The following is a 15545-nucleotide window of genomic DNA, read 5'->3' as shown; positions in this document are numbered from 1 at the left end:
TAAATGTTGCCTAGGAATATAATTAAAACCAAAATACAAGAGAAGTCAATGAAGGTATACTACTATTCATGTCACATGACCATGAAGTATTCTTAATAATCTCTTTAGATTGAAAGAAAAACAAATTATCAGATTGACAGCTTCATATCAGATGACAAGATTTTAAAAATTTTCTTCACTAAGGAAGAAAATGGGTTTGTCTATGGCAGAGGTATTTATTGCAAGGGAAAAAAAAAGAAAATGGCAAGACTTATAACAGCTATTAAAATTTTCATGATCAAGTGGAAACTTTATGGCCCCTAAACATATAATTGGTTTTCCCCATATTTATGAGTTTGCAAGAGGAGGATTTCTCATATTTCTGAGTTAGCAAGACGATAGAGAACTACTAAAAGCTTCTAAAGAGTAAAATCAACTGCAGTCTTCCAGTATATTGGAAAGAAATTCTTACTGTGAAGAGGGCCGATGCTAGTCAAAGACTTATCTTATCTTCAAATAATTGACAGCTTTGAAGATGTATAGAAGTGGAATTTGTTGGGTAGTTTTCACAGGCCAGAAATAGGTCTTTAATAAACAACCAGATTAAAAAAAATGGACCCATCAGATTATCAATCAAAAAATATCATGATCAAGGAACATAAAGAAACCAAAATCTTCTCAAAACAAAACCTGAGTCTTATCCTGCCCTAATAAAGATGTGTTTGTGGTAATTAGACTTTTACCTTATTAACATGATGAATAAGTAGGAAAGCCTTGTATACCCCTTTGATATAACATTATTTGGAAACTTTATACTTCTTTTAAATGCAATGTTAGGTATATGAAAAAAATTAGATATGCAAAAGAAAAAGATATGAACAATTAAGAGACAATAAATAGTGAAAGCAAACCTACAGGTAATCAAGATATTGGAATTAACAGACAATTTAAAACAACTTTAATAATATAATAGAGCAAAGCTTGTCAAAATAGATAAAAGGAAGATGAATGTAACCAAAGAATGAAAATCTATTAAAACAATCAAATATTTTCAAAGTAAACACTATAATATCTGAGATTAAAACCTCAATGGATTACTTAATAGCATATTGGAAATAAAACAAGATTAGTTAAATTAAACACAGGTTAACAAAAAATAACAAAATTGAAACACATGGGGAAAAAGATAATGGAAATATTAAATGTAGTGGTAGTTTTCAATATAGGCGCCATCATTTTTTGTTGTGTATACATATGTTCCTCTTCAAATCAAGCAGTGAAGTCCAATTCCCCTACCTTTAAATCTGAGCTGCCTTAGTGACTTACATGCCCAATACAATATAGAGGAAGTAACATTTTGTAACTTCTTACATTAGTTCAAAAGAAGCCTTGCAATTATTTATGGGTCTTTTGGAATAATCACTCCTATGTTCTCTCTTAGAATATAGCCACTCTACCATGTGAAACCCAAACCATGTGAGAGAAACCACATGTAGATGTGAATGACCAATCTTAAATGTTCATCATAGTTGAAATTTCACATGACTGCAGCTCCAGATGATTGAAAGTGCATGCAAGTGAGTGATGTCAGGAAGATTGTGGAATAGAAAGCCCCAGACTTTCTTTTGCTCTATGGACACATCAGTTCAAAAATACATGAACCAATTTCCTTTGTGAAAAATGCAGAGACCAGTTGGGAGGCTTCTCACCCCAGATGAGTGCACAACATGCAACCTTCTCACTAAAATCTCTCCCCATATGATCAGCACAGAACCACACTATCGGGAGGAAACTATAGCTTCTAGCTTTTCAATGTGGAAAGCAGGGGAAGACTGACTTATACATTCAACATTCTGACTTTTCAGGAGGCTATCCAAGGGACTGATTTTTGTCTTGCCTGAAACTGAGCACTGACAGGAAAAGGCTCCAAATTGGGAGTTATGGAGAGTAAAGGTGATAGCTTGAACAAGTATTCACTCATTGCCAGAGTCCTTTACCCTAGGTCAGAATAATAACTTCAGGAAAATTCACAGACCTCAGATTCTCCCTTGGGAGAGAAAGAAGAGATTGAAACATATGTCCAATGTTCAGTCTTTTGGGTGATGGGGAGAACAAGTTTCTGTCTCTGCTGTCTTGAATCATTGACAAACCTGGCATACTCTCGACACCAGGAGACCTAGAGATCAACAACACCTGAGAACAACAACATCAAAAAGAGTTGGGGTGTGTGGAACTGCAATATAGTAGACAAACATGGATGGAGTAAGAGGTTATGAACTACTGAAAACAGAAATCAGAAAATCTCTCTAATTGGATGTACATGCACTAGTCCAGAGAAGGCACATCTACAGAAAAGGTTTGAGAGATCCCAGAATCTCCAGCCAGTTTGACTGATAAAAGTCTTCCCTGTATAAAGCCAGTCCATAAAGACCAGGAAATGTGGCTGTTTTTTTCAAATGTAGAAATACCAACAGAACATGTCAATGTGCAAGTTGACTATTTATAATGCTTAAAGAAAAAATTATCTTTCAAAAATGAAAGAGAAAAACTTTCTTAGATGAACAAAAGTTTAGGGAGTTTATTAACACTAGATCTGCCTTACACAAAGCACAAAATGGAGTCCTTCAAATTGACATGAAAGGATGCTAAACAGCAACACAAGAACATACTAAAATATAAGGTTTGCAGGTAAAAATAAATAAGGTAAATATATAGATAAATAGAAAATACTATAAATCTTTATAACAGTAGTTTGTAAATCATTGTTGATTCTGGTGTAGAAGTTAAAAGACAAAAGTATTAAAAAACTATGCCTACAAAACATGTTAATGGATATACATTATAAAAAATATAATTTGTGATGTAATTTGTAATATCAATAACATAAAGTTGAGTTACATAAAAATGTAGAGTTGTGTATGATCGAAGTTATGTTGCTATTAGTTTAAAATAGATTTTTATGTTTATATAAGCCACAAAGAAAATACATATTGAAGGTATACCAAAAAAAAAAATAAGAAAGACAACACATATCAACACCAAAAAAAAAAAAAATCAACATTTCACAAAAGAGGAAAGCAAGAGAGGAAAAGAAAGACAAAAAAGCTATGAGACTGAAAATGATTATCAAATGGTAATAATAAGTTCTTATATATCAATAATTTCTTTAAACATGAACGGATTAAAATTCTCAATCAAAAGACAGAGAGTGGCCGAATGGCAAAACAATCAAACAAACAAACAAAGAACAACAATGGTTTACGGCCATGCTACCCTGAACAAGCCCGATCCCGTCTGATCGCAGAAGCTAAGCCGGGTCGGACCTGGTTAGTACTTGGATGGGAGACCACCTAGGAAGACCAGGTGCTGAAGGCGTAAAATATTAAAAAATAAATAAATAAAGGATTGTAAGCTGACAAGTTCCTTGCAATCTGTGAGGTCAACCAAGGGTTGCCTCACCTAAAAAAAGAAAAAAAAAGAACAACAACAACAACAAAAACCCAAGATCTAACTATATGCTGTCCAGCAGTCTACAAGAGACTCATTTTAAATCTAAAGATATAAGTAAGATGAAAGTAAAGGATGGGAAAAGGTATTCAATACAAATGAAAACCAAAGAGAGTAGGTGTGGGCATACTTAAATCAAATAGACTTTAAATTAAAAGCTGTCAAAAGAGACCAAGAAAGATAATGTATAATGAGAAAAATGTCAGCTCTCCAAAATATAACAATTATAAATATATATGAACCAAATAAATAAAACAAACATTGACAGAACTGACAGGAACACAATAATAGTGGAGAATTTCAACATGCCACTTTCAATAGGAATAAAACATCTAGACAGAAAATCAATAAGGAAATGTTGGACTTGAACTATACTTTAGACAAGTATACCTAACAGATATATACAGAACATTCCACCCCACAGCAGCAGAATACATTCTTCTCAGGCAAAAATAGAATATTTGCCAGGATAGATCACAAATTAGGTAACAAGACAAGTCTTAACAAATGTGAAAGATTGAAATAATATTAAGTATATTTTCTGACTACAAAAGAATGAAACAAAAAATTGATTACAGAAGGGAAATTGGAAAACTCAAAAATATGTGGAAATTAAACAACATACTCTTGAACAATCAATATGTCAAAGAAAAAATCTAAAGGGAAATTAAAAAGTTCCTTGAAACAAATGAAAATGGACATACAACATGCCAAAATGTATGGGACGCACCAAAAGCAGTATTAAGAGGGAAGTTTATAGTAATAAATGCCTACATTCACAAAGAAAAAAAATCTCAAACACATCGATGAACTAGAATAAGAACAAACAGAGCTCAAATTTAGCTGAAAGAAGGAAACATAAATGTCAGAGGAAAAATAAATAAAATAGAGAATAGAAAACAATAGAAAAATAACAAAACAAAGATTCGGTTTTTAGGAAAGATCAACAATATCGAGAAAACTTTAGCTAGACTAAGAAACAAAGAGGGAAGACAAATAAAATCAGAAATGAAAGAGAAGACGTCACAATTGATGCCACAGGAATATAAAGGATCATAAGAGACTACTATGAATTTGTATATTCCAAAAAAATTGGATAACCTAGATGACATAAATAAATTTCTGGAAATTTATTATATGCCAAGTCTAAACTATGCAAAATGTTAATAATTGAGGAAACTAGAGTAGAATTTGAAGTGGTATTTGGCTATCTGTACTTTCCTATTCATAGTTTCCTAATTACTGGGACAAAGGTAAGAGAGGAAAGCATCAGTGAAATTAAAGTAATTGTCCAATCAGAAGAATACAGAGAAAAGAAATTGAATAAAGATAAACATAGTATTAGGAATCTGTATGATAATATGGGCTAACATGCATGCCGTTGGAATCCTGAAAGTAGAAGAGAGAGAATGAGGTAGAATTATTTTTACTTCTAAAATAATCTCAAAGTGGGAGAAATAATTTATATTTACAGATTCCAGAATCTCATAAACCACAAGGAGTATAAATAAATGTGAAGGAAATCGTGTCTAGGAACATAATAATCAAACTGCTGCAATACAAAGGGAACACAGAAAACAGCCCAAGAGGAAAAACACATTTCAGATGAATAAACAATAACTCTGATTTGTCCTCAGAAACAAAGAATGTCAGACGACAGAGAAGCAAAATTTTTAAAATGCCAGGAAAATAAAAACTCTCAATCAATAATTTTATTTTTTTCAGATTATCTTGGTTTTTGTTTAATTATTATCCATTGAAATCTACTTTTTTTTTTATCTAACATATTAGCGCTTTTGTCTAAAAGACATGTACAAACACACTTGTAGGAGATTTATTTATTTAATATCATAAATACCAAATATTTTAACACTTTTATTCCATAAGGGAGGATGAACTGGGTGTAGCCACCATCTTAACACTTTTGCCAATACCTTAATACTTATTATTCCATAAGGAAGCAGCAACTGGGTGGAGCCTCTGCCTCTCCCACAAACAGGTGACTGCCCTCTCCTCTACCTGATCACAGAAAGGCTTTTTCCAATCTCTTGTTTTGCCTCCATTCATTCTCATGAATCCCCACTGGGAAGATTCTGTAGGTGGGCAAAAACTCCTTTTGTGTCTGCATCTCCTAGAGACCTATACTCTCATGCTAGCCCACAGTTGGCCTTTACCTACTCATTAGAATTTTAGTTCGAGTCTTTATGCCAGTTTCGATGGTGTCTTCTCTTCTTCCTCTGCTCTATCCAGGTAAGTCAGTGTTTGTGCCTCTTTTATTCTTGAAAATTTCAGGGGACCTTTTTCCTTACAAACTCAGCAGGGTTCAGGAAAAGTTATGATTTCGTTGATTATTCAGCTTTTCTTTGCTTTTAGGCTTGGACCAGCACTTCTACTTTATGAATCCCAAGCAGAAGCCAGAAATCCTTAACATTATATTTGGATGAGAGGAAATTATAAATTTTGATGAGGTTTTAGTCATCATTCTTTTTCTTTTGTGGTGATTGCCTATGTGACCAATCTAATAAATAATTTAAGATCATATAACCTTCCTACACTGTCTAGAGAAATTTTTCCATCAGCCATGTAAACATGACTGTAAACAGAGAGCAAAAGAAAGTGTTCCCATTACCATATGCAATAGATGGAGATAACAACACATGAAATCACTTCTTTTCAAGATGAAGCTTGTTCTTTCATAACAGTATAGTCCCACGTACAACTAGAGAATAAAAATAGTCACTGAACAGCAGAACTAATAGAAGTTGGAATACCCCCAATACCATTTCCAACACTCTCACCTGAAAAAAACTCCATTTCTCTGCCTCTCAAATTCTTCCTGTCACAAGCCCTGAAAAAATTTCAAGGCATGTCAAAGATATCCATTAGCTATGGAGGCATAGTTTTTAATCTCATTTGTGCAATGCAATCATCTAGGGGAATTTTAGAAAATACCAATGACATCTAAAAAAAAACAGAACTTGTAGAAACAGAATAGAAATGTTTTTAGCATGAATTGAGAGTTTGGAGAATTGGGGAAATGTTTAAGGATACGAACTTGTAACTATCAGATAAATAAATTCTGGAGATGTAATTAATGCACAGCATACTTATTCTAGTTAACGAAACTGTGTTATAAATTTCAAGTTTTCTAAGAGACTCAATCTTAATTATTCTCACCACAAAAAAAAAAAAGAAATAACAATTATGAGACAGGATAAAGGTATTAGCTAATGCTATGGTGGTAATCATACTGCAATATATACATGTATCAGTCAACATATTATATGCCTCAAACTTATACAGTGTGATATGTTAATTATACCTCAATTTTTTAAAAAAGAACATCACTATAATGAGGAATGCAGAGTTAAAATGAAAAAAGATGAAAACTGAATTAAGTCTGTAAACTAATCAACAATTTTAAAAATATATATTCCTAAGGGGAAGACTATTCATCCATAAAAAGTACCGATACCTGGTACGACATGGATGAATCTTGAAAGCATTTTGCTAAGTGAAAGAAGCCAGTCACAAAAGCCACATATTGTATGATTCCATTTACTTTAAATGTCCAGACGAGGAAGACTCATAGACAGAGAGTAGGTCAGTGATTGCCAGGAAATGGAGGAAGGGGAAAATTGGGGGGCACAAGTTTTTTGGGGGGATGATGAAAATATTCTGAAATTAAATAGTGGTGATGGTTATAAAGCATTATAAATATACCAAAAATCATTGACTTGTAGACTTTTAAACAGTAAATGTTACAGAATGTGAATTTATTACCCAGATGATTCTAATTATCTAATCTAGATGATTCTAATCTAGTCTGGATAAAGAACCTGATACAGAGACATATCAGATGGGCAAAGTGGATGTTTTGATGAGGAAGGGAGGAGGGAACATTTCAGAGGGAGAATAATCCTATCAATGTTAAAAAGCTTTTTGATCAGTGTTAATTTCACGCAGGAGTTACTCCAGGTTAACACCACTTGCACAATAGAAAAACTTTTGAATTTTGCCTCCAGACATTTCACTGCACTTGTGTTTTAGTCACAGAAAAACAGATCATTGATGTAATTATGATCTCTCTGCACACATATTAACACCCATTTTGCTTGGCTTCAAATGCCTGATGCTAATTCAGACACACCCCTAGTTCTTGGGCACAGGAAGAACTTTACCAGAAGGACGTGGAGAAGAGAAGGAAACCAGATTCAGGAACTCCGGTAAGTGATCAGATTCAGGGATTCAGCTCCACTGGAGCTCCATCCTGCAGCCACAGTCACCAGGAGAGTAGAGGAGAAGTGGTCTTGGAGGACTCGGGCATGGCACCACTGGGGGCTTTTCTCAGGCGTCTCTCTCTCTCTCATATCCAAGAGTCCAGGTTCTTCTCCAAAGTTCTGAGACTGACTTCTGGGAGTCCTCAACCTGGGTTCTAGTCACTTATGTAGACAATTCTCAAACCATTTCTACTTTGCATATGAAGGGTAACCACAGAGGAAGGAATCAATAAAATAAAGTTTAATGACCTTCCTCCCATCCCATGAGCAGCAGAAGAAATGGCAGAGTTCTACCATGGACCTCAGAGCCTTTTCTGGAAGCACATTGGACTTTATGGGCCAGGGATCAGCTCTCCAAGCATTTTTCGTAGTATCCTAGAATTATTCACATCTCCATCTAAGTTACTTTATTAAACTGTTTGCCTAAAAGGAATAACAGCAAAATGCTTAAAAGAAAGAGATCAGTTTCTTTGTTTGAAGTGCATCAAGAATGAAGGGAGCTGGGGTGATTGTGTCACACACCCTGAGGGTAGTGACTGCAATGTGGAGTGTGGATGGGGGCAACTACAAGAGAGGGGCAGCCTTAGACCTAGGGGCCTGCAGGAGAGGAGGAAGGCCCTAAGGATGCTTCCTGAATCTACCATCTTCTCTCGTATGTCTTTCAAGCTATTGTTTCCTCAGCCTGGAAAAGTTACTCTGTTCCTTTTCTTAACTGAGCTAAGTGTTCATTTTGTTTCAAGACTCCTCTTAGCCATTATCACCTTCCTGAAGCCTTCCTTGAATGCCTGATCTGGATTTAGTGCCTTTTATAATGCTTCCATGGTTCCCTTTCTTTCCTTTCTAAATACAGGTACAGCATTCAAAAGAGATTCCTTTATCACAGCCCTTTTATTCAGCACAAATTACATAAAATATATAAATCAGAATATGTGCTGCTTTCTTTCAGCGCGAGGTAAGTCTTGTTAGAACTTGTGATGTTAATACAGTGATGCCTGGTACAATTACTGAAACTGAACAAAGACTCCTACCCACAGAGTGAAACCACCAGTCTCCTTGGAATTTCCCTTAGGAAAGGAACATACAGATTAGGCTGGCTGAATCAGGTGCCCAGAATTGGATGGCAGCAGTAACAAGGATCTTTGTTAAGTAGTTTGCGTGGATCTCATCGGACTCTTGGCAACTTTAGGTGATTCATTTGCAACTTATTCTCTAGAGACAATGAAGACCTGACTTGGGGATCGCCGGGCTCAAGTAAGTGTAAGATTTAGGGTACGGTTCTCTCTTTCCAGATGGTCATCACTTCTTCCACCGCTTACTCTTCCTTGTGCTTTCTAGGAGTCCTCCTGTCCCTACATTTCTAGAGACTTGACAGACCTATGTTTAAAGACTAGTGAGATGATGTGAACAGATGTCTCAGTCACCTCTAGAAAAAATCTTTTCTCAATGTTTCTTTGTGGGTCGTTAGAGACTCAATCTGCAATATTGTGTCACTGCAATTGTTGGGCTTAATTTCTGGAGTCTGATTTTATCGTAAGTAAAGAAAATATTATTTTTATTCATGTTATTCCCCAGTTACATAGTAGTAGTGCTATGAGTCACCATTGCATAGTATTCTTTGCAAACAGAATTTCTCTTTTCTAAGGTAGCTAGCTGAGATTAACAAAAGTATAGAGAAAAAGAAAAAAATATCTCATTGTGGTATATTTATGATGAATATTGAAATATTATATCTACAAAATTATTAGCTTTCAAAATATAACATGAATAACCTTTACAAAAAATACTTTTAACTCAGTCACTCTCAACAGGCAAGGAGGATGTATCAAAAACACTTCAATTTTGCTTAAAATAAAAACAAAATTGAAAAGGAGTCAAATATGTGGTGATGTTAAAGAATTTAAAAAAATAAAAATCAATCAATAAATAAAATAAGCTGCATGAACGACCCTCAATAAATTGACAGAAAAAGGGTGAATTAGATACTACTATTTCTATAATAGGAAAATTGCTGTGATAATACTGGTTTAAAGACATTCATCTCTTTTTCTGTGATTTGATTAACTTGCTTGGCACGTTGAATGTGATTTGTATTAACTTTTATAGTCTCTTGTTGGCATATTTGCCATTTGTTTGAATATTTAAATTTTTTATATTTTTATATTTTATATTACAACATACATAACATAAAATTTACTATTTTAACCATTTTAAGTGTACATCCGATGACATTACATTCACATTGTTGAGTAACCATCACCACCATTCATCTTTAGAACTTTCACATCTTCCCAAACCTAAACTCTGTACCCATTAAAACACTAAGACTGCATTGTCCAAACATGTTTTAAAACTATTATATACTGTGTGGAATATGTACCTGATTAAGATTCTCATTTGAGTGAGAGAAAATTCGTGCAAAGTTTGAAGAATATTTCCTATAACAAATTCCTGTTATTCCTGTTATAATTCCTGTTATTCCCTATTTCCTATATCCATATTGGCTTGCATTCCAATTTTCTTACAAATATTTTTTGAAGAGGTGTGGAGAATGGACATGGATGGGCAAAGAGAGATATCCAGCATAGTCCACCACCTTTGTCTCGGCCACTATCTAGGCTTTTCCTTTAGCTCAGTGAGAAGTTTGCGTCCTTATCAAAGGGAAGCCCAATCCTATATCTTGATGGATATATTGTTTTGGCCAAATTTCCTGATGGATAATATTGTTTTGTCCAAATTTCCTGTGTGGGACCTAAATCAACACAATCAATGTTATTCATGTAAAGTATCTGGGAAAATAGACAAAAATCATAGTTAATAAACATAAAACATAGCTGTTATAGACCCAGGTGGTCACAAAAGTCTAAACACATTTATTGTAGCTGCCTTCTTGCACTGCTCATTTAGTGTGGCCTTTCTCTTTAATTAGTACCTCAGTGAAAAGAGGTTCTTAACCTGATGGGGTCCTTCAAATCTTCAGTCATATAGATCTAAGCCTTTGGTTGTCTTATCTTTATTTGAGTTGCTTCAGTTTTGTATTGACCCAGACTATTGATCCAGGCACCTCTGTGGCCCTTGGACTAATCTCTCCAGCCCTCCAGTGGCCCAGTTTTCTGATTCTTGGTTTAGTGGTATGAGAAGCCCCAATACAGCCAGGGGACAGTCTCAGCTTCCAATTGATCAGACCACAACACTATGAGATCCTAGGACCTCCAAACACATGGAGGTGAAGATTGTAAAGGTGGCAAAAATTCTTCAAAAAGGTTGTAAAGCTTCACAATGAGAAGATCTCATATCTCTTCCTTGCTTTCCAGTCCTGTGCATTCTGCACAGTTGGTTAGCCACTGGTTTAAGGCACATTATACATGTCATTTGGAATCCTCGTTAGCTCCTCTCTGGTGTTCTGCCTGATCCTTTATCAGGTTCTGTCAAGTCAGCTGTATCTGGATCATAGGCACTTGGTAAGACTAGTGAGTTTCATGATCTTGAGCCCGTTGCTGCACTTCTTTGCTGTAAAATGTATCTCTGAGTCAGAGGCAATGTTGTGTGGGATAATATGGGGATGAATAAGGCATTTTGTACATACATGAGTGGTTATGCATAAAGAAATGCTGCTTTCAGGCAAGTCAGATCCAATGACAGAGGAAATGTTTATCGCTGAGGACAAATTAATTCCCCCTCTATGATAGATGCCACCCGCTAACCTGCCAGTCCCCCCAAAATAAAAAGCTGAACATTCAGTATAAGTAACAGCCACTTGTCCTCACTGCAAGAAAATCCATGTTGCTGATCCCATGAATAGACTTGTCCATGTCTTTGTCCCATGTCTTAGGAAGGGTATCAGGATGCCCTCCAGTGCTCTTAACTTAAGAGACTTGGTGAGGTAGAACATTCAGTTGTTGCTCAAACTCTGCAGCCCTTAAAATTAGACCTTATATCAGTCCTCATCCACATATCTTATGCCTAAAAAGAAGACTAGAGACTTTTTCAGAGTTGCAACGGAGACCTCATGGCTATTCACACATGTTCTCAATTGTATATTCGTAGCTTTTAATTTCCTCTGTTTTCTCATGTCCATCATCTCGGGCAATCAGAAGAAGGTAAAGGACTTCACAATCTTTATGATTACCCTTTTGCTATAGTGATCAAGTCAACTATTTTCCTTTCCTGTGCTCTGCTCCCAACTGCACTTGATCTCATATCGCCAAATTTGGCAATTTGAAAAAATTTGGTGCATGATATGCTATATACATTACCCTTGCTCATTTCTCTCGAGTAAAGAGGTTAGCTGTGTCCTCCTCAAATACACGAGCAACCCAATTTCAGAATCACATGTGGAGGATCTCTTCCTGAGGGCCACTTTCAGTACCAATTCTTTTATCAGCCAGAAACAGATGACACATCAAGTTTGAGATGCATTAAATAGAAAGATTATTTAAAAACTCGATTGTGTGAACACAGTGTAGAAAAACCCTGAGGAGTAGTGCAATATCTTGGAGCTGAAGTGGAGGGGTTGTGACCACATCTGGGTCTGAAGGAGGAGGAGAAAGAAGCAATAATTAAAACCTGAGGACAGAGAGGGATGCACAATGAGGCATTTTTTTTTTTTTTGTAATGGAAGTTAACTTTTGGTCAGGCATACAGCTCACCACAGCAAGCCCGAAAGAAGGAATCTGAGAGAAAAATACTCCAACCTCACTCTTTTCCACACCTGCAATCTCCTGTTTATTATTTATGCTTACTAAATCTGACCAGAAGCCAGAGGGAAGGGAGTCGATTGCTGTAATCCTTATAGGTCAGAGTTCTGGGAAACAAAGCAGGGCAGAGCAGAATGGAGATTACATCAGCAAGAGCATACGGGAGATGTTCAGCCTGGCTTATGTATACTAGACACACTGTGAGATTCCGTAACATATTTTGGGATGAGAAATATAATTCCTATACTTAGAGACTTCAAGGTCTAATGGTAAAGTCATGTATCTTAACAATTGTAACAAAGTATGATATGTACAAAAAAGTCAATATAGTAAATAAAAACAATTGCATGGAAACAAAATTTGACATGATCAAAGCTCAATTGCTCTTCCTTCACTTCTTGTTAAGACTAATGACACAATTTCTCCACTCATTCTGGAAACCCAGGAGACATATGTAAATACATCTCTCTCCTTTCTTACATTCAGAGACTCACTGAGTCCCAGCAGTAATTCAACATTTGTGTCTCTCATATCCTGATCTTTCATTCCTTACCCAACTTCACCCACTTAGGCTGAAATGTTTGTGACAGCTTGCTGTGTGGTATTCCTTCTCTGGCCCTTTCCTGACCTCCAGAATCACATTTCAAATATGTAAATCTGCCACAATTTTAAATCCTCCCTTAATAGCCGAAGATAACACTTATTACAGTCCACTTTTTACTCTGAGTATTTAATTAATTTGTACTTTTATTACCTCTGTTTTCCAGAAAGTGGAATGAAGGGCAAAAAGGTTACATCAATAACCTGAGATCACATAACTGGTAAGTAGCAAAGTCAGGACTTGATTCTGGTTCCAAACTCCCACTTTTCACTACTCTAAAATATTGCGTTTTACTAGAAATGATAAGAATGCAAAAATTTTATGATTCTTATGTACTTTGTGGTGCTTACACTTTAGTACTTATCAGGCACTATTCTGACCTCTTTAGGTATAATAATTCTATTAATTTTAATAAAAAATATAATGAGCAAGAAATTATTGTTCACAAATGAAAAAAATGGAATCACAGAGAGTTTTAGTAACTAGCCTGAACACATATAACTTAGTAGTAAAGCCAGGATTTAAACTGAGTCAACATCATTCCAGGACTTTGATTGAACCACCAGGCATACTACCTCTCAGCCCCTTAGGAGTTCCTGCTCCTAGATAATGAAGCCTAAATTCATTAACTAGGTATGTGAAGCTCTTCACAGTCAGCTCTCTGCCTTCCTCTCAAATCTTACTACACACATATTTTCTTCAATTTCCCTTGCCCAGTAATATTTTCCTGTGCTGAATCTGATGCGTGTCCTTGTCACCTTTATTCTCTATGAGAAAGCCACCTCATTCCTCAAAATGTTGACACTGCTTCCCTAGTAAAGCCTTCATGGGTCTTCTTACTGCCATGAGGCTGCAAAGTGCATTGCTCTCTCCAAGGTTCTAAGAGTTGCCTACATATATATCATGGCATTTTCACGTTATTGTAACCATTCGCCTGTCTGTCCACTTCACCACAACCCTAGCACCTTCCCAATGCTTTTCTGTTTTTTTTTGGTTTTTTTTGTTTTTTTCAAGGGAGGAAAGGATGATGAATATTTGTGTGCTGAGTCAAAAGCCAAACCACTACAGAACTGACAAAAAGCCTTCTTCACATTTGGCAATGAAAGACAATTTCATTCTTCCCTAGTTCTTACTGGCCATATAATTCAACACATCTGTCTCTAATTATAGGTCCTCCAGGAGCAGAAAATGCAGATGGATTGCACCCACTAATGAGTAGAAAGTCATATTTGCTTCCAAAATGGCCTCTCAGGTCATCCCTCCAGAAAAATAAGGCTAAATCTGTCTTTAAACTTTCCTGTGTAAATGAATGTAATCAACTGTGGGATATGCTTGAACTACTGAGGCTTGGAAGGTTGGGACCTATTTCCTACATTTGCTGCCACTTTCCCTGGGGTAGCAGTTCACCCAATGGAGTTTACAGACCAGAAGACAAAGCACATCTAGCCTTCGATCCTTTAATGGGAATAAAGCCTGTGGCTGGACATGGTCATTATACTAGACATTCTTAAGAATAGGGTTGCCGGATTTGGCAAATAAAAATTAAAGGATGGGAAATATGTATACTAGGAAATTATTCAGTTTATTTGATATCCAAATATGTATATTGCATGGGAAATATGTATACTAGGAAATTATTCAGTTTATTTGATATCCAAATTAATCTGAGAGTGTTATAATTTATCTGATAACACTACTTGAGAGTTCATTACTGTGAAAAAAGATGTAAAGATATATGATTTCTGCATCTGCATACTCCAGTTATCACTGTTCTGAACGCCTTCATTTGTTATCACAGGTGTAATGGAAACTACAGGACTATCTTTCACCAGATACTTTGTTTTCATGCTCCTCCTTCATATGATAACACCAAGTTCAGGTATGAATCATTCTCTCATCTTTATGATCCATGGCAATATTGAATATGTCTGAAAAAGCAAGGACAGAACAAAAGGGTTAAGCTCTTTTGACCATTGTTCCTCAGGTTTAATACACAATTATGTTGTGAGACTATGTACTATAGAATCCAGCTTATGGTTGGGGAAAAGTAATCATTTATAATCAGCAAGGATTCTTTATGCCCAGATTTGTGTTACATTCCAGGGGGAAGAAACAAATGAAAATGACCTAATACTTGACCTTGAGAACCCAGTATTCATATAGAGGAGAAATGGTTTATGTCTCACTTATACAGTGAGGAAGTGGTCTAAGATATGGATCCATATTGGAATTTACACAAGTTATCAGTACAGCAGGGCATCAGTTGAAGAAGAGTAGAATAGACTTGGGAGAGCTTGACAGGTGAAAATTTGCATTTATAAGAGAGTCTATGCAAAGCAGAAATAAGCATAGCTTGTTTAGAGACAGATAAAAGACATGCCTGCGACAACATATTGAATAAATGATTTAAAAATGTCTAGCAACTTTGGGTGGTAAACACAATAGAATATACAGATGTCAAATTATAATGTACACCTGAAAATT

General features: G+C 35.7%; 2 protein-coding genes and 1 pseudogene across 2 annotated transcripts in view; all 3 read left to right on the top strand.

Annotated features, from left to right (window-relative positions):
- LOC105297200 (selection and upkeep of intraepithelial T-cells protein 8-like) overlaps positions 1-5930 on the top strand; it is a 35656-nt gene extending 29726 nt beyond the window's left edge. The window contains exon 8 of the mRNA XM_011367705.2: positions 5860-5930. Coding sequence (XP_011366007.2) covers positions 5860-5930 — 71 coding nt within the window. The remainder of the gene's footprint in view (positions 1-5859) is intronic.
- LOC111744478 lies at positions 3236-3354 on the top strand (annotated as a pseudogene).
- Positions 5931-7667: 1737 nt separating the features above from the next.
- Positions 7668-15545, top strand: part of LOC105297163 (putative selection and upkeep of intraepithelial T-cells protein 1 homolog) — a 32495-nt gene continuing 24617 nt past the window's right edge. Inside the window, exons 1-2 of the mRNA XM_011367660.2 lie at positions 7668-7712; positions 14860-14940. Coding sequence (XP_011365962.2) covers positions 14865-14940 — 76 coding nt within the window. The 5' untranslated portion in view covers positions 7668-7712; positions 14860-14864. The remainder of the gene's footprint in view (positions 7713-14859; positions 14941-15545) is intronic.

The sequence above is a fragment of the Pteropus vampyrus genome, unplaced genomic scaffold, assembly GCF_000151845.1.
Source record: "Pteropus vampyrus isolate Shadow unplaced genomic scaffold, Pvam_2.0 Scaffold135, whole genome shotgun sequence".
Taxonomy (NCBI): Eukaryota; Metazoa; Chordata; class Mammalia; order Chiroptera; family Pteropodidae; genus Pteropus; species Pteropus vampyrus.
This window is presented reverse-complemented; position numbering and strand designations above follow the sequence as displayed.